General features: G+C 44.6%; 1 protein-coding gene across 6 annotated transcripts in view; it reads left to right on the top strand.

Annotated features, from left to right (window-relative positions):
- ABTB3 (ankyrin repeat and BTB domain containing 3) overlaps positions 1-19,175 on the top strand; it is a 181,804-nt gene that overhangs the window by 139,961 nt on the left and 22,668 nt on the right. For 2 of the 6 annotated variants that reach the window (XM_074580665.1, XM_074580647.1), the window contains exons 5-12: positions 5,532-5,697; positions 9,095-9,184; positions 12,342-12,443; positions 13,554-13,647; positions 13,757-13,892; positions 14,448-14,471; positions 15,565-15,785; positions 17,162-17,340. In XM_074580665.1, coding sequence (XP_074436766.1) covers positions 5,532-5,697; positions 9,095-9,184; positions 12,342-12,443; positions 13,554-13,647; positions 13,757-13,892; positions 14,448-14,471; positions 15,565-15,785; positions 17,162-17,340 — 1,012 coding nt within the window. The remainder of the gene's footprint in view (positions 1-5,531; positions 5,698-9,094; positions 9,185-12,341; positions 12,444-13,553; positions 13,648-13,756; positions 13,893-14,447; positions 14,472-15,564; positions 15,786-17,161; positions 17,341-19,175) is intronic. The other 4 variants (XM_074580674.1, XM_074580655.1, XM_074580684.1 and 1 more) reach the window with 3 other exon arrangements.

Here is a 19,175-nt window from a genome sequence, read left to right as displayed (position 1 = left end):
CACCGCATTGGAAAAAAGAGTGCTCACAAATTTAAATCAAATCGTCTGCCGCTCCTGCTACTGCCGTTTGTGTCTGTAGTCTCACTGAAGAGCCCCAGGCAAGGAACAGGACCCTTTTGTGCTACAGGCTGTGCATACCCAGATCAAAACTGTGATCCCTGACCCCAGGAAATTCAGCATTGCAAATGCATGTATATTGCTGGCTAAAATATGACTCCTTCCAGACTTCCAACCAGCTGAACTATAATTTCTGTCTCGAGACCTCATTCATATTTAGGACAGAGACAGGCTGAATAAAATCCACAGAGCTAAAAAGATGGACTTAATGAATAGATTATCATTCTTTTAATTGAAAGGGCTGGTGATCGAGTCCCAGGTGGACAAACAAGGTTTTGGTGCTCGGCTATAAGGATGACGATCTGTTCATTTCAGCGGAGGGGAACGTTTGTCCTGCTGCTCATCATGGTCTGCACTCCATTTAATTTCAATCAACTATTAGCATGCTATGACGGCATGTATCGCTTAGAACACAATTAAGATGTTCCTACTTCTTTTTTGGTAACGTTTACAGAGCATTGCTTTTTTTCCCCTTTTTTTATTCAGTTGTCCACTACTGACTATAGCAATAATCCCCTCCCAAAGAACAAATAATTAGAAAGCTATGTAATGAGAGCTGCTGCGTCTACCAGTTACGATGGAAACACTTTGCCTTTGAATCATCCTTTTTCCCAAATGTATTCAATCCATGAGTAACTTATTAAAGATCTGCGCAGACCCTATCTTAGCTAAGTCTGAGTGAAAATGAAAAAAGAACCCCCTGCATTTAAACCATTGCTGTAGAAGTGCTGCATTATGTTTTTGTAATGTGAGTTTGGGAAAAGGTAAAAATAATTTGCTGTACTGCTAGCGCCCATTATAAATGAAGAAAATTATCTGTGACTCCTTTCAGAGGTTTGAGGATTTCAGAGTACGATAGAGTGTCATGGTCACCGTGCAGCATTTGACAGTGACCATTTGCAAATAATTAATGTTACCATGGCATTCCCCATATCAAGCCACAGTAAAGTTAATTATGTGCGGTGGCAACACTGTAATGATCTTAAAGATAACTGCTGTAGAAGCAATATCTGTGAGGAATTAAAAGAGGACTTGGAGAAAATTGTATTGCATTGTAAGTTAAAAAATGTGGTCGCAGCTTTGCTACAAATATAAAATCAAGAAGTTTTCACCTGCTTCTAATTTTCCTTTTACTTATAAAGGCAATTGTTTGCTTGATTCAAGGTAGGGAGGCACCAGTTAGGGAGTTCACAGGCTGTGTGACTGAATCCCTGAATTAGAGGGGTGGATTAGGTCTTGTGCACGAGGACTCTGATCAGTGTATGTTATTAATTCAAGCATAGTACTTCTCAGTTCTGGGAGTGGGAGCACGTGTAGAGCAGTGGTGGTGCCAAGGAGCCTGCCTAGCGCCACAGGTTGCTAAACAGAGGAATCCAGAATGGGCTCAGTCTTTCGAGAGAGGATATGACCCTCAAAGGACGCTGGCCAGTCCTACCTTTGTCACCGTGTCACCTCTGGGGTACCTCAAAGTTCACCTGACCCAGCCAGCATCCAAGGTGGTGATGTCCTGCCATCCTGTGACTGTCCCCAGGGACAGGAGGGGGAGAAGAGCGAAGAGCGTTGGCCCGCTGTGGTCTTCTGCTCCTCCCATCAGCCTTCCCTGCCCCTTCGATGAAAAAGAGCCTTTTCTGCAAGGTGAGGTCTTGGGGAAAGGACGGCCCCTGTGAGTGCTGGCAGCCGGAAGAATCTGGCACCAAACCAAGGTGGCTTTGGAGGGGACGTCCCACTGTCGGGCTGGTGTCAGCCTCTGGTGCGCTTGGAAGGATCACAAAGACTTTTTGGCAAAAGGGCCATGAACTGACTGTGCATCTGGGGAGGTTTCCAGCTCCGTTTGTGCTTATGCTGGCTTCCTTTGCTTTGCAGTCACAGTTTCACAACTCTGAAAAGTGACCCTGTATATTTAGCTGACTTAACCGCTCCTTGTCAACCTTGTTTTTGAGGCTTCTTCTCATCCCTTTCCCACCTCTTCATAGCTTGTCAGTGTATTTGTTGCAGTCCAAAGTTAAGAAATCTTCAGTGAGTCAAGCCTGGGTGCCACTCCCTTCCTCCTTTTTTTTTCTTGCATCCTTTAATGTTAGCAATTCTGGATGATGTCTGTGATGGAGCAGCATCCCCTTATACCATATAACACGGAGCAAAGACCCTGTGTTCCTGTTGGAATCAACATTATGCAGTTAATGGTATGAACGAGGACTTGGGAGCAGTGCTGTGGTGGCTTAGGGATGATTTTTTATTAATTTGAGGGTTTTTTTTTTTCGTTTTTCAGTTTCCATTTTGAAATGCAACTGCTCAGTCTGTCTGCTGTACTGTCTTCCCAGTTGGCTTTCTCCAGTGTTAAAAGTGATGCTGTGTTCTCCTATTCTGTACTTGTAGTTCCTGATCATTTTTGATCTGTCCCTTCGCTGCTTTTTATCTGTACATGTTAAGTCTCCTTTTCCTTAACTCATTCATCTCTCTGGCTTTTCGAGATGTTGCTATGCTTTCTCTTCTGAAGCATATTCTGTTCCTTTCCCTTGCATCATTCTCTTGTTTTATTAAACTCCCCAGTTTGATCACTGTCGTTTTGTTAGTCAACATATGACAATGGTGGCACCAGCAATGATCCATGTCAAATTTTGCCATATAGTTTCCTTTGCAATGTCTCATGAATCAGGGCTGTATTCACTCGCAAGGGGTCCCTTTTGGGGTACAAAAAGGCAGTGGGCAGCTGGTAGTAGTACTAAGTCGTGGTTTCTTGCTTTGTGGTACTTGGTCTAGATGACACTTTGTCAGTGCTGGTGTCCTAGCAGCCATGCAGCCCAGGCGCTCCTCTGCATCCCTGTTATTGTTGCAGTGTTTGTACAGCTGTAACATCCCGGAGCTCTTGGACCAAGGCTCTAATCCCCCCAGCTGACTGAGGTGTACTGATATGCTGGTACCCAATGTCAGTAGTAATTAATGAGTCCCCTTCCTTGGCTATAGTAAGCAGGTGAACTGGCGTGCTTGTAGGGGACCAGAGCCAACTCATGGAGGAGTTACATATGGAGAAGTAAGTAATTTCTGAACCCATGCCAGAGTAGAGGTCTGGGCAGCCCATACAGGATAGGTGAGATAGATCCTTGTTCCTCCTTCCTCCCTTGCGTGGGTGTGCAACCCAGGTCAAAATCTGGCTTTTTTTAAAGAGATCATCAGCTATGGTTTTGCATGCACCAAGCTGGGTTGACGTCAGTGAAGCTCCACTTGTTTCTGCCAGCACTGACTCTGACCCATTTTATTCAGAGTGTATGTTCTATACCTCCGTACAAATGATGAAGCGGTGACTTAACACAGGCAGTGATTCATAGCGGCAGACACCTCTGCAGTCCTCAGAGGCTGTCTAGATCTTTCCATAGCTGCACTTTGCCGAGAAACCACCTCCTTTTCAGACGAGAGTCATCTGGAAATGGCCAGCTGCAGCTGGGAGGTCCAGACTCTCCCTCCGTGTACGAAAACCCCCACCACCTAACTTCTGAGCATGCTTTAACTTTGCCATACATTAAAGGAGGGCACAGATGATCTCTGGCATCTCATGCTATGGGGGTAACAAGTACCAAATGTTGCTGTAGCTCTTGTGTCAGAAATGTGCCATAGGGTGTGAACGTGTTGAGCCGCAATTGCTTCCGTGGATCTCGGTGTCATTGAGCTCAGCCCTGCGTATCTGTGATGGTTTTGCTTTTTCCTCAAACTCGCTCAGAAACTACTGCAGAAAACCCAGCCTTGCTATGTGTTGCTTTCTTCATCTCTGTTGTAGGCATATTACTGGTGCAGAATCTGTTATTGCCTTTATAGTGTATTTATTGTGACTGAGTGTTATGCATGAATCTTGCAGCACACTGTTGGGACGAAGCATCGTCCTTGTTCCCCTGAGTAATGATACTCCAAGCATACCTTGTTTGCATTCTTAGGACATCAACTTTTTAGCAGTCAAAACCCAAACTGAGCACGCAGAATGAACATCAACAAAATATCTGTTGTCTTCCAGACTGGTCGTGGCCCAGCACGAGGGAGAGCAAGCTTGAGCTCAGATGCCAGTTTCAGTACTAAGTTCTGCAGAGCTTTGATCAAAATGCTTTGTTTTTTCCATCTCACTTTCCTCCCTCTGTTGAAAGGGGAAGAGCAGTAGCTATTACTACATACCACTACTTCTATATAAACAGCATATTTGTTGCATATTGCTGTTAAATATTAAGCAGTGTTATATATTTTATAAAGCTCTGATAAAGCACTTTGAAGAAGAAATTTAAATGATAATGATGTGCTGTTTATATTTTTCTTTTGGTTTGCTGCACTTTTTTACATATGAAATAGAAAACAAATATTTGATGTATGCTTGACTTTTTCACTTTTGATCTTTATTTTGTTTTTCATTCATAAGTAGCCCCTTGTTTTCTGACCTAGCATTTTTGGAGAATGAAAGTGATGTTTTTCCAAAGACTCCTTTATCCAAGTTCACACTGAAAGCACTTTGGATTTGGACTCCACCCTCTGCCCCAGACACTCCTCAGCATGAAAGAAAAGCAAATCTGTCTTTTAATAAGATGACACCGAGTTGGATAAACATCACATTTGAATTGCCTGGCTCTCTCTGGAGCTGTAGATTCACATCTTGCTAAATAACTCCTAGCCCTTCTTCCATTTGGAATTAGTCTCTTGAGCAGTTTACAGTTTGGAGAGCTTTTGAATAAGACCTTAAAAGGATAACGTCTCATCTGTTAGACACAGACAGCAAGGATTTGTGGTGTTTAGCCATGATTACGTGGCAAGATTGCGTTCTCCCTGATTGCATGGTGCCCTGATCTACAGGTGGCCCTGCTTGAGCAGGGGGGTTGGACCAGATGACCTCCAGAGGTCCCTTCCAACCTCAGCCAGTGTGGGATTCTGCAACCTGCTCTTTCTGCTCCAAAAAGGCTTCCCTGTTACTGGGGCTGTGCTGGTAAGATCCTTGAAGGCGTTTGAAATGACATTATTTTCTCTTTGTTGTATTGTCAGTGATTATACATCCATTTGATGTAAGTTCAAAGCTTACTGAAGACACTGAAACTTTTGAGAGATCAGGGAGACTGGATAACCTCACCATGCAGAGAGAAAACCTGTGGTGAGAATGTGTTGTGCGTTGCTTAAACAGGGAAACCAAATCAAGCGAAAGATGTGCTTTTTTTCACCAATTTTTTAATAAAATGTATAACTTGTCCCATGAAAGATTGACCAAGGGCAGTCTCCATTAGCTTGCATTAGCATTTCACATTCGGCACTTCCCTCAAACATACAGGTCAAAGGAGAATGAATGTGTGCATGACCTACGTCCTTCAAAGACAGGGCAAAGTATTATTTTCCTAGGGACAGCGAGGTCCGTCCTCTGATTGTCCTCTGAGCGTGTTTATTTCTCACATCCACAGAATCGACGACTGCTTTTGCGCATCTCGGAAACTGGATGCAGTTGCCACTGAAGCGAAGTTCAAGCAGGACCTGGGTTTCCGGATGCTCAACTGTGGCCGAACGGATCTGGTTAAACAAGCTATATCCTTGCTGGGGCCGGATGGGATTAACAGCATGAGTGAACAGGTAACGAGACAGAAATGTAAAGAAGCAACTGTGAAATGTGAGAGTTTTGTCTGCTTATCACAGAAAAGGAGCCCCAGCTTTCAGCTAAACATAGATGGGACTTTAGTCCTTTTCCTGCATTACTTTGCATTGAGTTGAAGCACCGCCAGGTGAACATCTACGTTAAGTTTGGTCTTTTCAAGTTGTTTTGATCCGTTGGTACTGAGGTAACTCAGCATGAGGGCAGATGCATCCCCTGAAGTCTTCTTAACAGTGAACTGAGTTGAGTGAAGCCAGAAGAAGATCCCAAGAGAGCTTAGTGTTGGTCTGAATACTTAAAACTGCTTCAGTGCCCTGAACAGTGGTGTGGAGCAGGGCTTTTTGAGGTGAACATCCTTCCACTGAACACTGCCCTGGGATCTGCAATACGTTTCATGTGCAGCACCAAACTCCTGGCAGGAACAATTAATTGCTGGCACTCTTTAACGGAGTTCAGCCCAGTTTGAGCTAACCTTCCAGATGTGAAAGTATCTCTGCAGTGTTACCCCACTTGGTGGTGGTTGGTGACCAACGTCCACCAATTAAGGAGCCTAAATTTCCCTGGAGTTAGACCTCCATGAGGCTGGTGGTTGTGTTTGGGGATGAATCTGCCTCTGCAGCTACCTACCGGCAGCAGTCCGTTGGACTATGATGCTCACCAAGGTCATTCCCCTTTCCCAGAGGTAAATGAGTGGACACAGATACTACTTTTGAAATAGTCCCCTGAATTTTCTGGTGCCCCTGATGAAAGTGTCACTGCATGTTCCCAGATCTGTGGCATCCTCTTTGGCAGGAGGCAGGTGGCCGCCACCCCTAAGGTGGTCGCTTGGGACAGGAGCCGGACTGTTAGTGGGTGTAGGTCTTCTGAGATGAAAGCTACTCCAGGAATGTGAGTTATGTTGCTCTTCAGTAGCTTCGTTCTGAGTCAATATTGTGGATTTATTTGAGAAAAGCTTTAGAAGAGGGCAGTACTCCCCCCCAAAAAAATAGTATCAGACTGTTCATTCCAAGGTTCACACATTATACTTTTTAAAAATTATTATTATTTTATGTTAGTCTGAACCTGGAAACTTTTCACAGCATATTTTCTCTGTCCTCCAGGCCGAAACCTGGGAGCACTCTGGCTTGGTTCATCAAAGCACCTAATCATATGCTTAACTCTGAACACATGCTTACATCCTATTTGAGTGAAAGTTAAGCCTGTGCTTAAATGCTTTGCTGGATCAAACATCCCACATCTTGTAGGATCCCACATCTTGCAGGACAGAGCCCTAAGTGATACAAGGCTGAAAGAGAAAGAGCCATTTTTTTTATTTTGCCAAAAGCCAAATGCCCTTAGTGGTGATTGTACATATTGTTACCGTGTTCCTGTGTGTGTGTGTTGAACACTAATGATGGGCTCATTAAAAATCCATTCCTCCCACGTGCAAAGAGAGGGGGCTGAGCGATGCTGCTGCTGCGGTGCAAGGCTGAGCTGCAGGGTGAGCCTGGGGGACCAGCAGTGGCAACAGCAGCAGGGACAGCAGTGGGAGGTGAGAAACCTCATTAACTCTTTAAAACCCTGATACTGCTGCATGACATTCTGGGCCCCTTTTAGTCAGTGGTAAGTCCTTCATCAGCTTCAGCAGGGCCAAAATATCCCGTGTAGTCCCCAGGCAGACCCTTTGCTCTAGGTGTTGCTGCGGGGTCCTTCACCACAGCTGCCCACGTGTGGTGTCTTGCAGGGGGGAGCCCCCAGCATGGGGCTTTCAAATTCTTGTCTTCAGATCTGATTAGCCCCCTTGTGCACTTTATTTAATTACTGAATGACGCCACTTACAGAAATTGAAATAATAGTTGAAGGAACATGTATTTAATTTTAAGCTTCTGTCTCATCCCCATGTTTCAAGGCCCAAACACAATTTTTTGTAATTCTCATGGTCCTGTTTGTTCCTGTAGTGTTTATTGACTGCCAAAGGAAATGTTTTGCCACTGACTGTAGCTGAAGTAGTTTGAAATTCTCTTTGGGAGTAACTCCAAGTCACCCAAGAACTCTCCTTGCCTGGGGTGAACTTGTTTTTTCTTAATAATAGCATGAGGCCCCAAATGCCTATTCCCTTACTATGTATCTTCGTAAGTATGCTGTGGATGTGATCCTGTGAAATGCTCCATGTGTTTTAAGTGGGCTCTAAGTACCTTGCAGGGACAAATCTTTAATTATATTTTCTTTACAAGGGCAGCCCATCCATACCTAAGCACCCACTACCTTTAGCCCTGCATGCAAACAGGAAAAATGGGGTAGTTCAGGAAAAAATAGTGATGCTGGGCCCTTGCTAGGGAGAGCAGTGTCGTGGCTCTGTGTCTGGCCGTGCTGGGCACCTCCAGTTTCTCTGAAAATAATTTCACTTCATGGCAGCACTCAGGTTAAACAGCAAATGGTCTATTGTCTGACAGCAAATTTACCAGGGGACCTCAAGGTGGGCTATAGACATGCATCAGAGGTAGCTGCGTGCTGCGGTAGATTTACTGCAAAACAAGTGGTGGCTGTTGATCAACATCCCCTACTGTATTTAATAAGCAGCTTTTTCTGTTATAATTTACAGTAGATTTAATGATTTTTTCCATGATTTCATCTGGACTCATTACCACAGCCACAGTAATACTTATCTTAAGGGAAATGGTGATCCACCGCAGCAGGCGTTTCAGATGAATACGAGTTGCATTGTGGTGGTTCTGCAGTGAAGGGTCACTTAATCTACTTTTCCTCCAAACAGGGCCATGTTTTCCTCGAGCCAGCAACTTGCAACAATGCTGTCTGGCATTTCATTTGAAATTAAGTCCTTGTTTGCTAGAGAGTGCTCTACAAAGCCTTTACATTCCCAGCCCTTTACGGCATCCACATTGAAAAAGCTGTGCCCGGATCGAACTTGTCTTAAGAAGAGCTTGGGATGTTTTTAAAGGTTCTTTTGGTAATTAAAAAGTTAGATTTTATGAAACTGTGATTATAGAAAATGGAATAGAATTAGTCTTTTTAAAAAAACAGTGGAAATACGGTTGCTTTGATTAAAAACAACCTGCTGACCTCCAAAGACAAAGATGCTCGGTTTAGTGTATGAGGATGGAGGTGAGGCTGACAAGCCTAGTTTCACTCACCATGCTGAGGATGCTGAGAATAACATGAAAAAACCCATTCAATCCAAGTGACAACAACAATGGAGATTTTACAAAAATGTTTGGTTTTTGCTAGTCTGAGGGGCATGTCTAACAGAGGTAATGGCATTTTTTAAATACATACTGTTAGTCTTGATGATATATACTTAAATAATTGTTTAAAGAATCAAAGAGAGTTCTGTGTTAAATTTGTCAATTCCTTTGTTTTTTAACTCCAAAAAATGACTAGGGCATGACTCCACTGATGTATGCTTGTGTCAGGGGTGATGAGGCTATGGTGCAGATGCTGCTAGATGCTGGAGCAGATCTGAACGCTGAGGTGAGGACTCTTTGTTGGTTGTATCTTTGTTCTGTTTTTTGTTTACATCTTAAACTATCCCTGAAACTGTAGCGAAAGGAAAATCCCACGACTGAAAAAGAAAGTAATAAATTTGTCTTATCCTGGACGACACCACTTGAAATGAATAGTGAAATCAATCTGCATTAGGTTAACATTGGGATTCACTGCACAGAAGGGGCCAAGTCATCGGACATACCCCACAGGTAATATTGATTTAGTTGGGTTTGCACACTGCAAATGAATACAGGCATTAGCACTAGCACGGAGCACAGCTCCAATGATAGTGGAAGGACTCCCTGAATCTCAGCTGAGTTAAAATGAAGAAGGTAAAAGAAATACCCGTCTGATAACCTGCCAAAGCTCGAGCATTTCTATGCATTCGGGTGCTCCAGCTAAGCATCCCCAGCACACAAGTGCTATGTAGGTTCCACTGTTTTGTTTTACAAAGTGCCTTGGGCTAAAAACTGTTGGATGAGGAGCTTGAAGCTTCCAGAATATAATTGTCTCTTTGATGAATGCACATCACAAACTTAGACAATCTGTCCACCAAACAGATTGTGGTCCGACTCTTGTGCAATGGAGGTATGTACATTTTTAAAGAGCCGCTCGAAAATCCGCGAAAGAGTTATTTGTTAATGATTCCAGTTTCAATTTGTTGAGGTCATGAGTAAATTAAGCTGTCTGCTTCATTTATCTGTGTTCCATCTGTTCTGTTTGGACTTGAGCGAGCTGATAAATTGTAGTCACTGCTTTCAGCCAGACATTTTGCACTTTTAAAAAATCTAATTTAAAAGTAGAAATGGATGTCACCTGTAAGAGACTGATAGTCGTTACTATCTGATTGCTGTTTGGTGGCTTATGTGAAATCAGCTGATGATTTCAGTTCCCCAAATTCAAGCACACCACCCTCAAGAGCTGGCAATAATTGAATACTTGAACCCTTGTTAGCACTCTCGGTAGGCACACCAAAGACTGGGTGGGCATGGAGACTGATCTCTCCTCTAACCCTGCCTGTGGCTTAGAGGTGAGATGGCATTATTTGGTTCCTAGGACAAGTTTTCGTTAGGAGCAGTCCTCCCAGTTGCTCCAGTAATCTTCCAGACTTGAACCAAATGCAAATTTAAACAGTTTTGTCTTCCTGAAAGTGCTGACATCTGAGAGAACAGCTCCAGAGAGGGATGTGAACCTCCCTGATTCATTTCTGTAGAGTGTTTGCTCTAAAATCAAATGAAAACACTTTGGGACAAGAACTGTGAATAATTATGGTGTGCAATTATAAGATGATTTGTGCACACCACAACCAACTGTGCAAATTGGGCAATTACGGCAAAAAAAAGGCAAATCAACCATGAACAAAAATAAATACTCTGTCAGGTGCCTGCATCATTTTCCCCCTTTCACTTTGCAAATCAGTTATATATATGTTTCCAAAAGTATCCTCAAATGCTGGGTGCCTCCCTTTTTGATTGCCCATCTTTAGCAAAAAATGGACTCATTTCCAGATGTGCTGAGAAGCTGCAATTCACTCTGGAGTCAGTGGGACCTGTAGCTGCTCAACAAATCTCAACTGAGGCCTTAAAAGCCTGGTGAACCGCAGGTCTTTCGCAAAGACCGTGTCAGCTAGAAAGAACTCTAACAAAAAAAAAAAAAAAAAGGAGCAAAGGAGTTAGAATGACTTCATTTTCTCTGCCGTGGGGTGCCCTGAACAGTGGTGGGGATCTGTGCTTGAGGAGGAGCTGGATGCGTTCACTAAACCCTGACCTTGCCCATCCTCACCCTCTGCTCCCCAGCCTAAACCCCAAGGCTCAAGCTGCTCCATCCTCTTCCTCCTGAGCAACCCCAGACCCAAAGGAGCCCCATGCCTGTGCTCAGACACCAGCACACATCTCCCGTTGGTACTTTGAACTCTCTTTTTGGTAAATCTGGGCGGTAACAGCCAGGTGCTGGTGCAGATCCGCTCCTCTGGCAAGCTGCATGGGCTCTTCAGAGTTTGCCCTCATCCCTGTCCTTGGGACTGAGGGCCTGGTCGTGTGCTTCTAGCAAAACACTGCATGTGGCGCTTGGAAATGCGAGCTGCTAATGCAACCGAGCATTTAATAACTGGCCCTGCTCCCCTACACGGATAAAAGTACTTCAGACAAGGTAGCGAAAGCATAGCTGGCTGATGAGACAGAGAGATGTGGCATCTTTTACTCTGATTTTCGTCCTCCTCTGAAGATCAATAATAAGATTTTGAATTTTTATGTCACACTCCATCTGAGGGTGCAGTCTCAGATTGCAAATGTTCATTAGATTTTACCGTCTCTCTGAACCTCATCAATATTAATACCTCCATCTTTAAGACAGGGAAACTGAAGCAAAGAGTGGTTATTCATCTTCCCTAATGTCTACATTAGAGGCATCGGGCACTAAGGCGTAGAAAATGGAAGGAGCAACGTGAAAAATACCATTTTGTTTTCTAAGGGTAGAGTTTGCATCTCTTTTAACTGTCACCACCCTGCTCTTTTAGCTCAACTCAGACAGGAGAAGGCAGTAAAAGGCAGTTTTCTTAAAACATTTCTGAAGCGCCACTCTGCCCTGTCAGTTGTCTTTTTTCCCTCCGGTGGGAGAGGAGGGGCCTGGAAGCACGCCTGTGAACTCTAGGGTAGGGCTTGTGATGTGTCTTTCATGATGGCAGTGACAAAAGTCATACTGATTTATGTGGAAAGAATTTCTTTAGGCCTGGAGCAATCCCAAGACCTGGGGCTGTTGATAGACAGTCTGGAGAAGTCAGTGGGAGTGGTCCTTTAGCTGTAAGCGTCCTGATCCGTCCCTGCTTCCCCAGTGTGTGCTGCTGTAACCAGCTGTGGATGTTTTGACCTTGTGCAAAAGTATCTGGTGGCCAGTGGTTTAGATGGAGCTACAGTAGTTGGTAAAAAGACTTCATTTGGTATGAACTCTAATTCAAGCTGTCAAATCAGCATGAACAGTTTTAACATTGAGAAAATTTTTGCAGGAAAAAAATGAAGCCAATCATTTTATAAAGCACCTTTCCCAGGTTTTCTATTTCACTTACTCCCTCACATGCCTGGCTTTCAGGCAGGTTGAATTTTATTACGTATAGCGCTTTAAAAAAATAACTTTAATTTGTTTGTAGGTTGTCAGTACTGCTCATAAATACCCATCCGTCCACCCCGAGACCCGCCATTGGACAGCTCTGACATTTGCTGTGTTGCATGGACATATTCCTGTAGTTCAGGTATTATTGTATTTCCCTACCTGCATCTCATTCTTTTGTTTCTCCTCTTCAGTTCTAATTACATCCATCTCAAACCAGTATCCTCTTGCCATACTCATATTGGTTACTTCTGCTTCTTCTAGAGTGTACTGATATATAATAGACCTATTATATAGCAAATACGGTGTTGAAACCTTAACCAATATGAGGTTCAAATAAGACAATTTTAAAGCAAAGTTGCACCAAAGAAAGTCTGACAACTCCTTGTGCTCCTTCCTGACCACTTGTTTTATATGTTTGTTTATTCATTCATTACACTTTCTGACACTATAATATTCTAGCAAACACAAAACCACTGCCTTGGTGGGGGAGAGGTGGACAACAGCCCTTGTGCTGCTCCAAAGGGGGAGAAGCACTCGCTCCCCTTACCCCAGCGAGGTGTCGCGTGGGATATGCTGGTTCTGTGCTTTGGCATCTTCAAAAGTCGAGAAGGTTTATTCTTCAAAACAGCTGTGTCTGTGGCACACTTAATGAAGCGCCAAAACTGTGAAGGCCTCGAGACAGAAATGGCCAAGAGGGGGCTGGAGCGCAGGCCTCATCCTGCTCTCCTTGGCCACTTTTGTTTTCAGCGTTGTTGTTATTTACATGGAAGCGTCCCCGATGGAGATCACAGCGTTTGGACTGTGACTGGTTCTTAAGAGTTGCCTTTCTTTTGGCCATGTCTTTATATAAAAGATGGAGGCAATTGAATTCCAATCCATTTTAGGATGGTGCTGGAGTTCTAGAAGACGGTGAAGGAAGGATGCTTGTTGGGCTAATTTTCAGTACTTCCATCTTCAGCACATTACTTCCTAACACTGATCTTTCCCCATTTCCCATTCAGAAACACTGGGTTACACTTTTTTGGCTCTGAAGTTGGACACTAGTGCTCCTGGTGTCTGGCAGTGTAAAATGAGCGAAAAAAGGAATCGATTTGCCTCTGTGAAACAATGGGCAGAATTTGCATGTCACTTGTCTCCATCGTATCTGGTTTGCAGCTAACAAGAAGCATTAGACTCTCATTTGTCACTGCTCATGAACTCTGCAGACTTAATACTCCCACTTGCTCTAAATGGTGACTTTTCTTTCTAGCTGTTGCTGGATGCAGGAGCAAAAGTAGAAGGTTCCTTGGAGCATGGAGAGGAAAATTACTCTGAAACTCCTTTACAGTTGGCAGCAGCTGCTGGTAAGGACTTGCTCCTCCCACTGTAATAAATTCTTCAGTCGGGACCTGTGGTTTAGGTGAGCAAATACTGGATTTTAAAAGAAGTAAAAATGCATCTCTTGACTTGCAGGAAATTTTGAACTGGTCAGTTTGCTGTTGGAGCGAGGAGCTGACCCCATGATAGGAACAATGTACAGGAACGGCATTTCCATGACTCCACAAGGTGACATGAACTCTTTCAGTCAGGCTGCCGCACATGGACACAGGTAGAGTGGGAACAAGTCTAGTGGCATCCTTCAAGTGCTTATTTTTTGCCTGGGCGTCCATTTTGAGCAGATGGGTGAAAGTTTTGCATGAACAATTGAACATGCCACCAACTGAGCAGAGATGTAAGGCTTTTTGCTAGCATGTGAATTTAAACAGTTGGTGGTACAAGCTGCTTTTTGATAGCTGATTTTAGAAAAAAGGAAGGGGACTCCTCATGGTGTGTTGCAATGCAATGTTTGTTAAATGGTAGCGGATGTGACAGCAGAAAGGAATGCCAAAGACATTCCTTCGGAATTTCTTGTTGACGTATTTCTCAGGTTTGGGATGGATTGTGTCTGTACTGCTGTAGCCTTAATTGTTGTTGAACAGAGTTTCTGCATCTGTGTTTACTGTAAAGTCCCGTGTGCCTTAATGTTGTACGTATGCTGCAAATTTTTTTTAAAAAAAGTAATGAAATGAGCACCTGGCATGCATGACCTTGCAACGCTCAGGAGTTGACTGCAGTGTAATCAATTAGTATTATGATCTTCACGTTCCTGCTTTTCTGATTGTAGCCATCCAGAGGAACATAGATACAGGTTAGAGACAGTACGTACCGTCTGTTTGCTTAGAAACAAGCTGCCAGTCTAACAACATGCTAACGGCATGTCAGGGCGGGTTCGCACAACACTGCCCATGTGGAGCCTGCGAGGGATCCCTGGGACAGAGAGGACAGTTTGGTTATTGGAGTCTCACGTTCGCTGCACCGGCCTTGCTGCCAGCTGGTGTGAGTGGGACACATGCACCCGAGGAGGACCTGGGGCTCTCCTCGGCTTGGCTGCTGGCTGTGCATGTTGCAGGCCCTGGCTCTTATTTTCCTACCTGTACACCACTCACGCACACTCCCTCCTCCTTCCCGCTCTGCTGCAAATTTATTTGGGACATACCGTGCCCCGCTGCCACCCCACACCGGGGTCTGAGCGGGTGAAGGGTGGACTTTGGAGTACGAGGGAGGTGGGATGGGGACCAACATGGTTTCTCTTCTCACAGCTGTGAAGCTGAGAGCAACTCTGTTGAGATCAGTGAGGTTACACTGGTACGAACCTGAGGTCACCAAGACTGAGTTTGGGCTTTGCTATTTGATGGCCCAGCCGGATCAGTGGCTTTGCAGAGTAGTCCCAGATGTGCTCGAACCTGCCCTGACTGTCTTCGTTGAATGTCTAGCTGCTCCAGCTTCCCCGGACTGCTTTGAGTGTTAATTGAGTGGTGGTGCTTTTGGTAGCTCCAGGCAGCTCCCTTCTCAAGCGGCCTCCATGGTGAAAGTCCAGAGAGCTTGTCCAGAGGCACCTCAGCCTTGCCTGATGGTGGGAAGAAGTCTTGAGTCATGTTTAGCTCGTGGGTCTCTGTTCCCACGAGATGCTGCCACTCGTGCGACATCTGTATGGTTCCTGTCATGACAGCAATGTCTTGCAGACATGGCCCAGGCAGTGCAGGTGGGCTAGCAGGAGCGGTGCTTGCCTTGGGACTGCTCTCAGACAGTCCTGCCATTAATTGGAGTAATTTCCTGGATAGGTATCCTAAGTTGCCACATCACAGCAAGTATCTCCAGCAAAAAGAAAGCCAAGCCACTGACTCTATGCTCTCCTGCCCTCTTTCTCCCTCTCCCGCTCTCTGTCGTGCCATGATTGATAGGAACGTCTTTCGTAAGCTGCTTGCTCAGCCGGAGAAGGAGAAGAGCGATATTCTGTCGCTGGAGGAGATCCTGGCCGAGGGGACGGACTTGCCCGACTCGGCGGCAGCTCCGCTCTGTGCCAGCCGCAACAGCAAGGCCAAGCTGAAAGCCCTGAAGGAGGCCATGTACCACAGCGCCGAGCACGGCTACGTGGATGTGACCATTGACATACGGAGCATAGGTCAGTCCTGGCACCCTCTCCTCTCCCTCCAGGGAAGGACCGCTGTAAGAAATGCACCTCTCTTGAGGAGCTGTTGCTTAAACAGACTACAGTTGCACTTTCCTCAACTCTTGTGGAAGGAGAAGGCGATGGGGGATCTGGCAGGTTCCCAGCCCATTTTGGCTGCATAGCACACCCTGTTCAGGGGCTCTGGGGCTGTGTTCGGCTGCCGTGGGCCACCTCCAACATCTCTCTTCGGCACTCTGCTGTAAAGCAGTACACCATTAAAACATCTTTATTTTCTGAGGTTTGTGAGCCTCTGAGGGCAGGAGCAGGGAACTGGCTTCTTGGTGTGCCAACTCTGCCAATGCGGGGCTTGAACATCATACCAGCCTGCTGGGAAGTCACTTCTGCCTGTGGGGGAGGGTGGTTGGGTAGCGTGGAGGGGAATCGGTCTGGACTGCGTATTTACCATCCCCATTGATTTGTGTTCAGAGAGAGAGAGAGAGACCCAAGTACCCAGTTTGCCTCTGCCTGGTGTGGTGCTGCAGCCCTGGGGACATGTGGCGTGGGTCAGGGTGTGCAGTGGTCTCAGCGGTGTCTCACCATCTGGGTTGAGCAGGCAAAGACCTGGCGATGAATGAAAGGAAAGCAAAGGGCTGCTCTCCAGGCGCTGGACCTTTGCTGAAATGGAAGGAAAAACCTTTAGTAGTCAAATGCCAGGCTTGCGTTTCCTCCCACTCTGTTCTGCAAGAGCAGAAACTAGGTCACATCCAGCCTAATGCCTGCAGAGGTACATTAGCTCCATGCGCTTTCTCACTCAGTGCATGGGAGCAGTTCCCTTTAAGTTCCTGGAGAGTGGTTCTGCCACGACAAGCTACTTGAAAAAGCTGATCTGCTTAATTTGCCCAGTGCTGTTTAGGGAAGATAGTAATGATCAGGAGAGGACATTGGGTAGCGCTTGAATGAAGTTTTAATTTGAAGACCACCAGTTTGAATCCAGGTGGGTAGTGACCAAAATCGGGTTTTTTACCATTTAATGGCTCTCCAGGGCCGTATTCAAACAAATGAGCTAGTGTAAATCTAGTTTCCAAAAGGCTTTTGCATCACAGAGCACCACTGCAATTACCACAAATTGGCAGTCTCAGCAGAGAAGCTGAAGGCTAGATGAGCAGGGAGACCACAGTCTTCTCTTAGCATTTGGAGGAAAGCCTCTGTGCACTAGGTCTGGTATGTCCTGGTAACCACCAGCCTTCTCAATTGGGGATACACAGGAATTTGATTTTTTTGGGTTATTTGGCAGCTTTTGCGTAAAACCTTAATGTAAGTAAAGGTAAAAAAGCAGACGAGCACATCCTTCTCTGAAGCTGGGAATGAGCTCTATCCTCCATCCACAGGTGTTCCCTGGACGCTGCACACATGGCTGGAGTCCTTGCGCACGTCCTTCCAGCAGCACAGGCGACCCCTCATCCAGTGCTTGCTAAAGGAATTCAAGTCCATTCAGGAAGAAGAGTACACGGAGGAGCTCATCACACAAGGATTGCCTCTGATGTTTGAGATACTGAAAGCCAGCAAGGTAGGATAAGATATGCATTTTAAAGAAATCAGCCTCATTCCCATCCCATGAGACACAAAGCTTGCAATGTTGTTTTTGCACAGCTGTCCCAAAGCTTGTTTAGACTGTATAGGATTATTATTATTTGTATTATGTATATCTTTTTTTTTTCCATTGTGGAAGCATGGGTTAAAAATGCACAAGCTAATCACATCTCCTGCTAGAACCGCTTAATAGTGATGCAAACAATAACCTGGAGAGACAACAGAAGATGATGCATAGTGTTGAAATTAAAGTCAAAAAGGTAACTGCAGTATGGCAAGAGATGTTGATAACCAACCCAACCCAAAGAGTAACTTTATCCAGCTTGTTTTACAGGACTGTACAACAAAGCTAATGTTCATGTTTGCTTTGGATTTCTTTAACCTCTCACATGACTTTCTCTTCCCTTCATGTGGGATTTGGACTCTTAAACTTGTGGGGAGACTGGTTTCTACAAGCACAGAACAGGATAATTTTTTTAAGTCTTCTGTGTGAATGTTTGAACTTGCAGCTTCCCCAGATTTATTCTTTCAGCTGACATTTTCTTAGCCAGACAAATCGGACTAACAAAACCTTTTGAGGGAGGTACCATTCAGCGTGCAAGTATAATAGCAAAGGGGATGATCATGGGGCAGGCAAGGAGAGGAAAATGTTTTACCTAGTGAAGGATGGATACTTCCTTTTGAAATTGTTACAACCAACAGTTTCTTCTCTACTGGTCCCCCTGACAGTCAGTTGCTCCCAAGGAATGCCGAGTCAACTTTACTGTTACTATCAAATCGTTATAGTGAGGAAAAGTATCAGAAGGTTTTGATTGCTGTTCTTTTTCTCATGTACCACAATACATCTTGGTATGGTCTTCTAATTGTGTAACTGGGAAGTAAGTAACATTTCTCACCCAACTCTACATGTAACAGCAAGGAGCAGATAATTTTTAGCACCTGCAGCAATAGCATAAATAATGTGAAAAAGGGAGAGGTGCTGTTATAGGCACTCAATACTAAAAAGTTTCCAGACTTAGTATAGCTAATGAAAGCCTACATGGATTTATTTCTTGTATCCTGCTGCAAAAGAGGTCTTGGACTACAGTCCCAAGCAAATCCTGAATATTTGTTCCAGCAATTGTTCTGATTTTTGCTCCCACGAGTCTTTCCTTTGGGATTAGTTTGTATTGGATGGGTATTTATGGAGAATATTTGAGATAGCTTTTAGGAAATCATTCCAAATACCAGGATTTGCAGATTCCTTGTTCTGAACTCGCTTGGGATTCCTTGCTTGGGATTACTCGCTTGTAGATTCCTTGTTCTTGAACTCCTTGTTCTGAACTACCAGCAAGGTGCTGTTTTATTTCAACGCTGGTATAAAACTAATTGTATTGAAAACTTAATGGAGATTAAGTTTAGGCCTTGTAATCTAGGATGAGGGATAGTTTTAATTGCTCTCCTCCTGGGTGGCTGAAGCCAAGGCCAATGATCATTGTTAGAATAAGCTATTTACGTAGGATTATACTTCTGGGACATGTTAGACTGGGTCTTCCAGAGTCTGTTGTAGGAGACCTGGAAACAAATAAGACTGCTACCTTCTGCTTTGGGTTCACTTAAAACCTAAATTGTGGAGGGATGAAACAACTGAAGTATCACAAAAAGCCCTACATGACAAAGAAGAAATCTGTGCTGATCTTTATTCCTCCCTCTGGGCCTAGGGGAGCTCGCTGTCTTCACTCTTCATGAGCATGCATATTCACAAACACACACACATACGCTACTTCATATTCTTAGAAAAATAATGAATCATTCTGGGACACTGTAAGGCTT

Source organism: Larus michahellis, chromosome 1, assembly GCF_964199755.1.
Source record: "Larus michahellis chromosome 1, bLarMic1.1, whole genome shotgun sequence".
NCBI classification, from domain to species: Eukaryota; Metazoa; Chordata; class Aves; order Charadriiformes; family Laridae; genus Larus; species Larus michahellis.
Note: the sequence above shows the minus strand (reverse complement) of the source record. Positions and strands in the feature narration are given on the sequence as shown.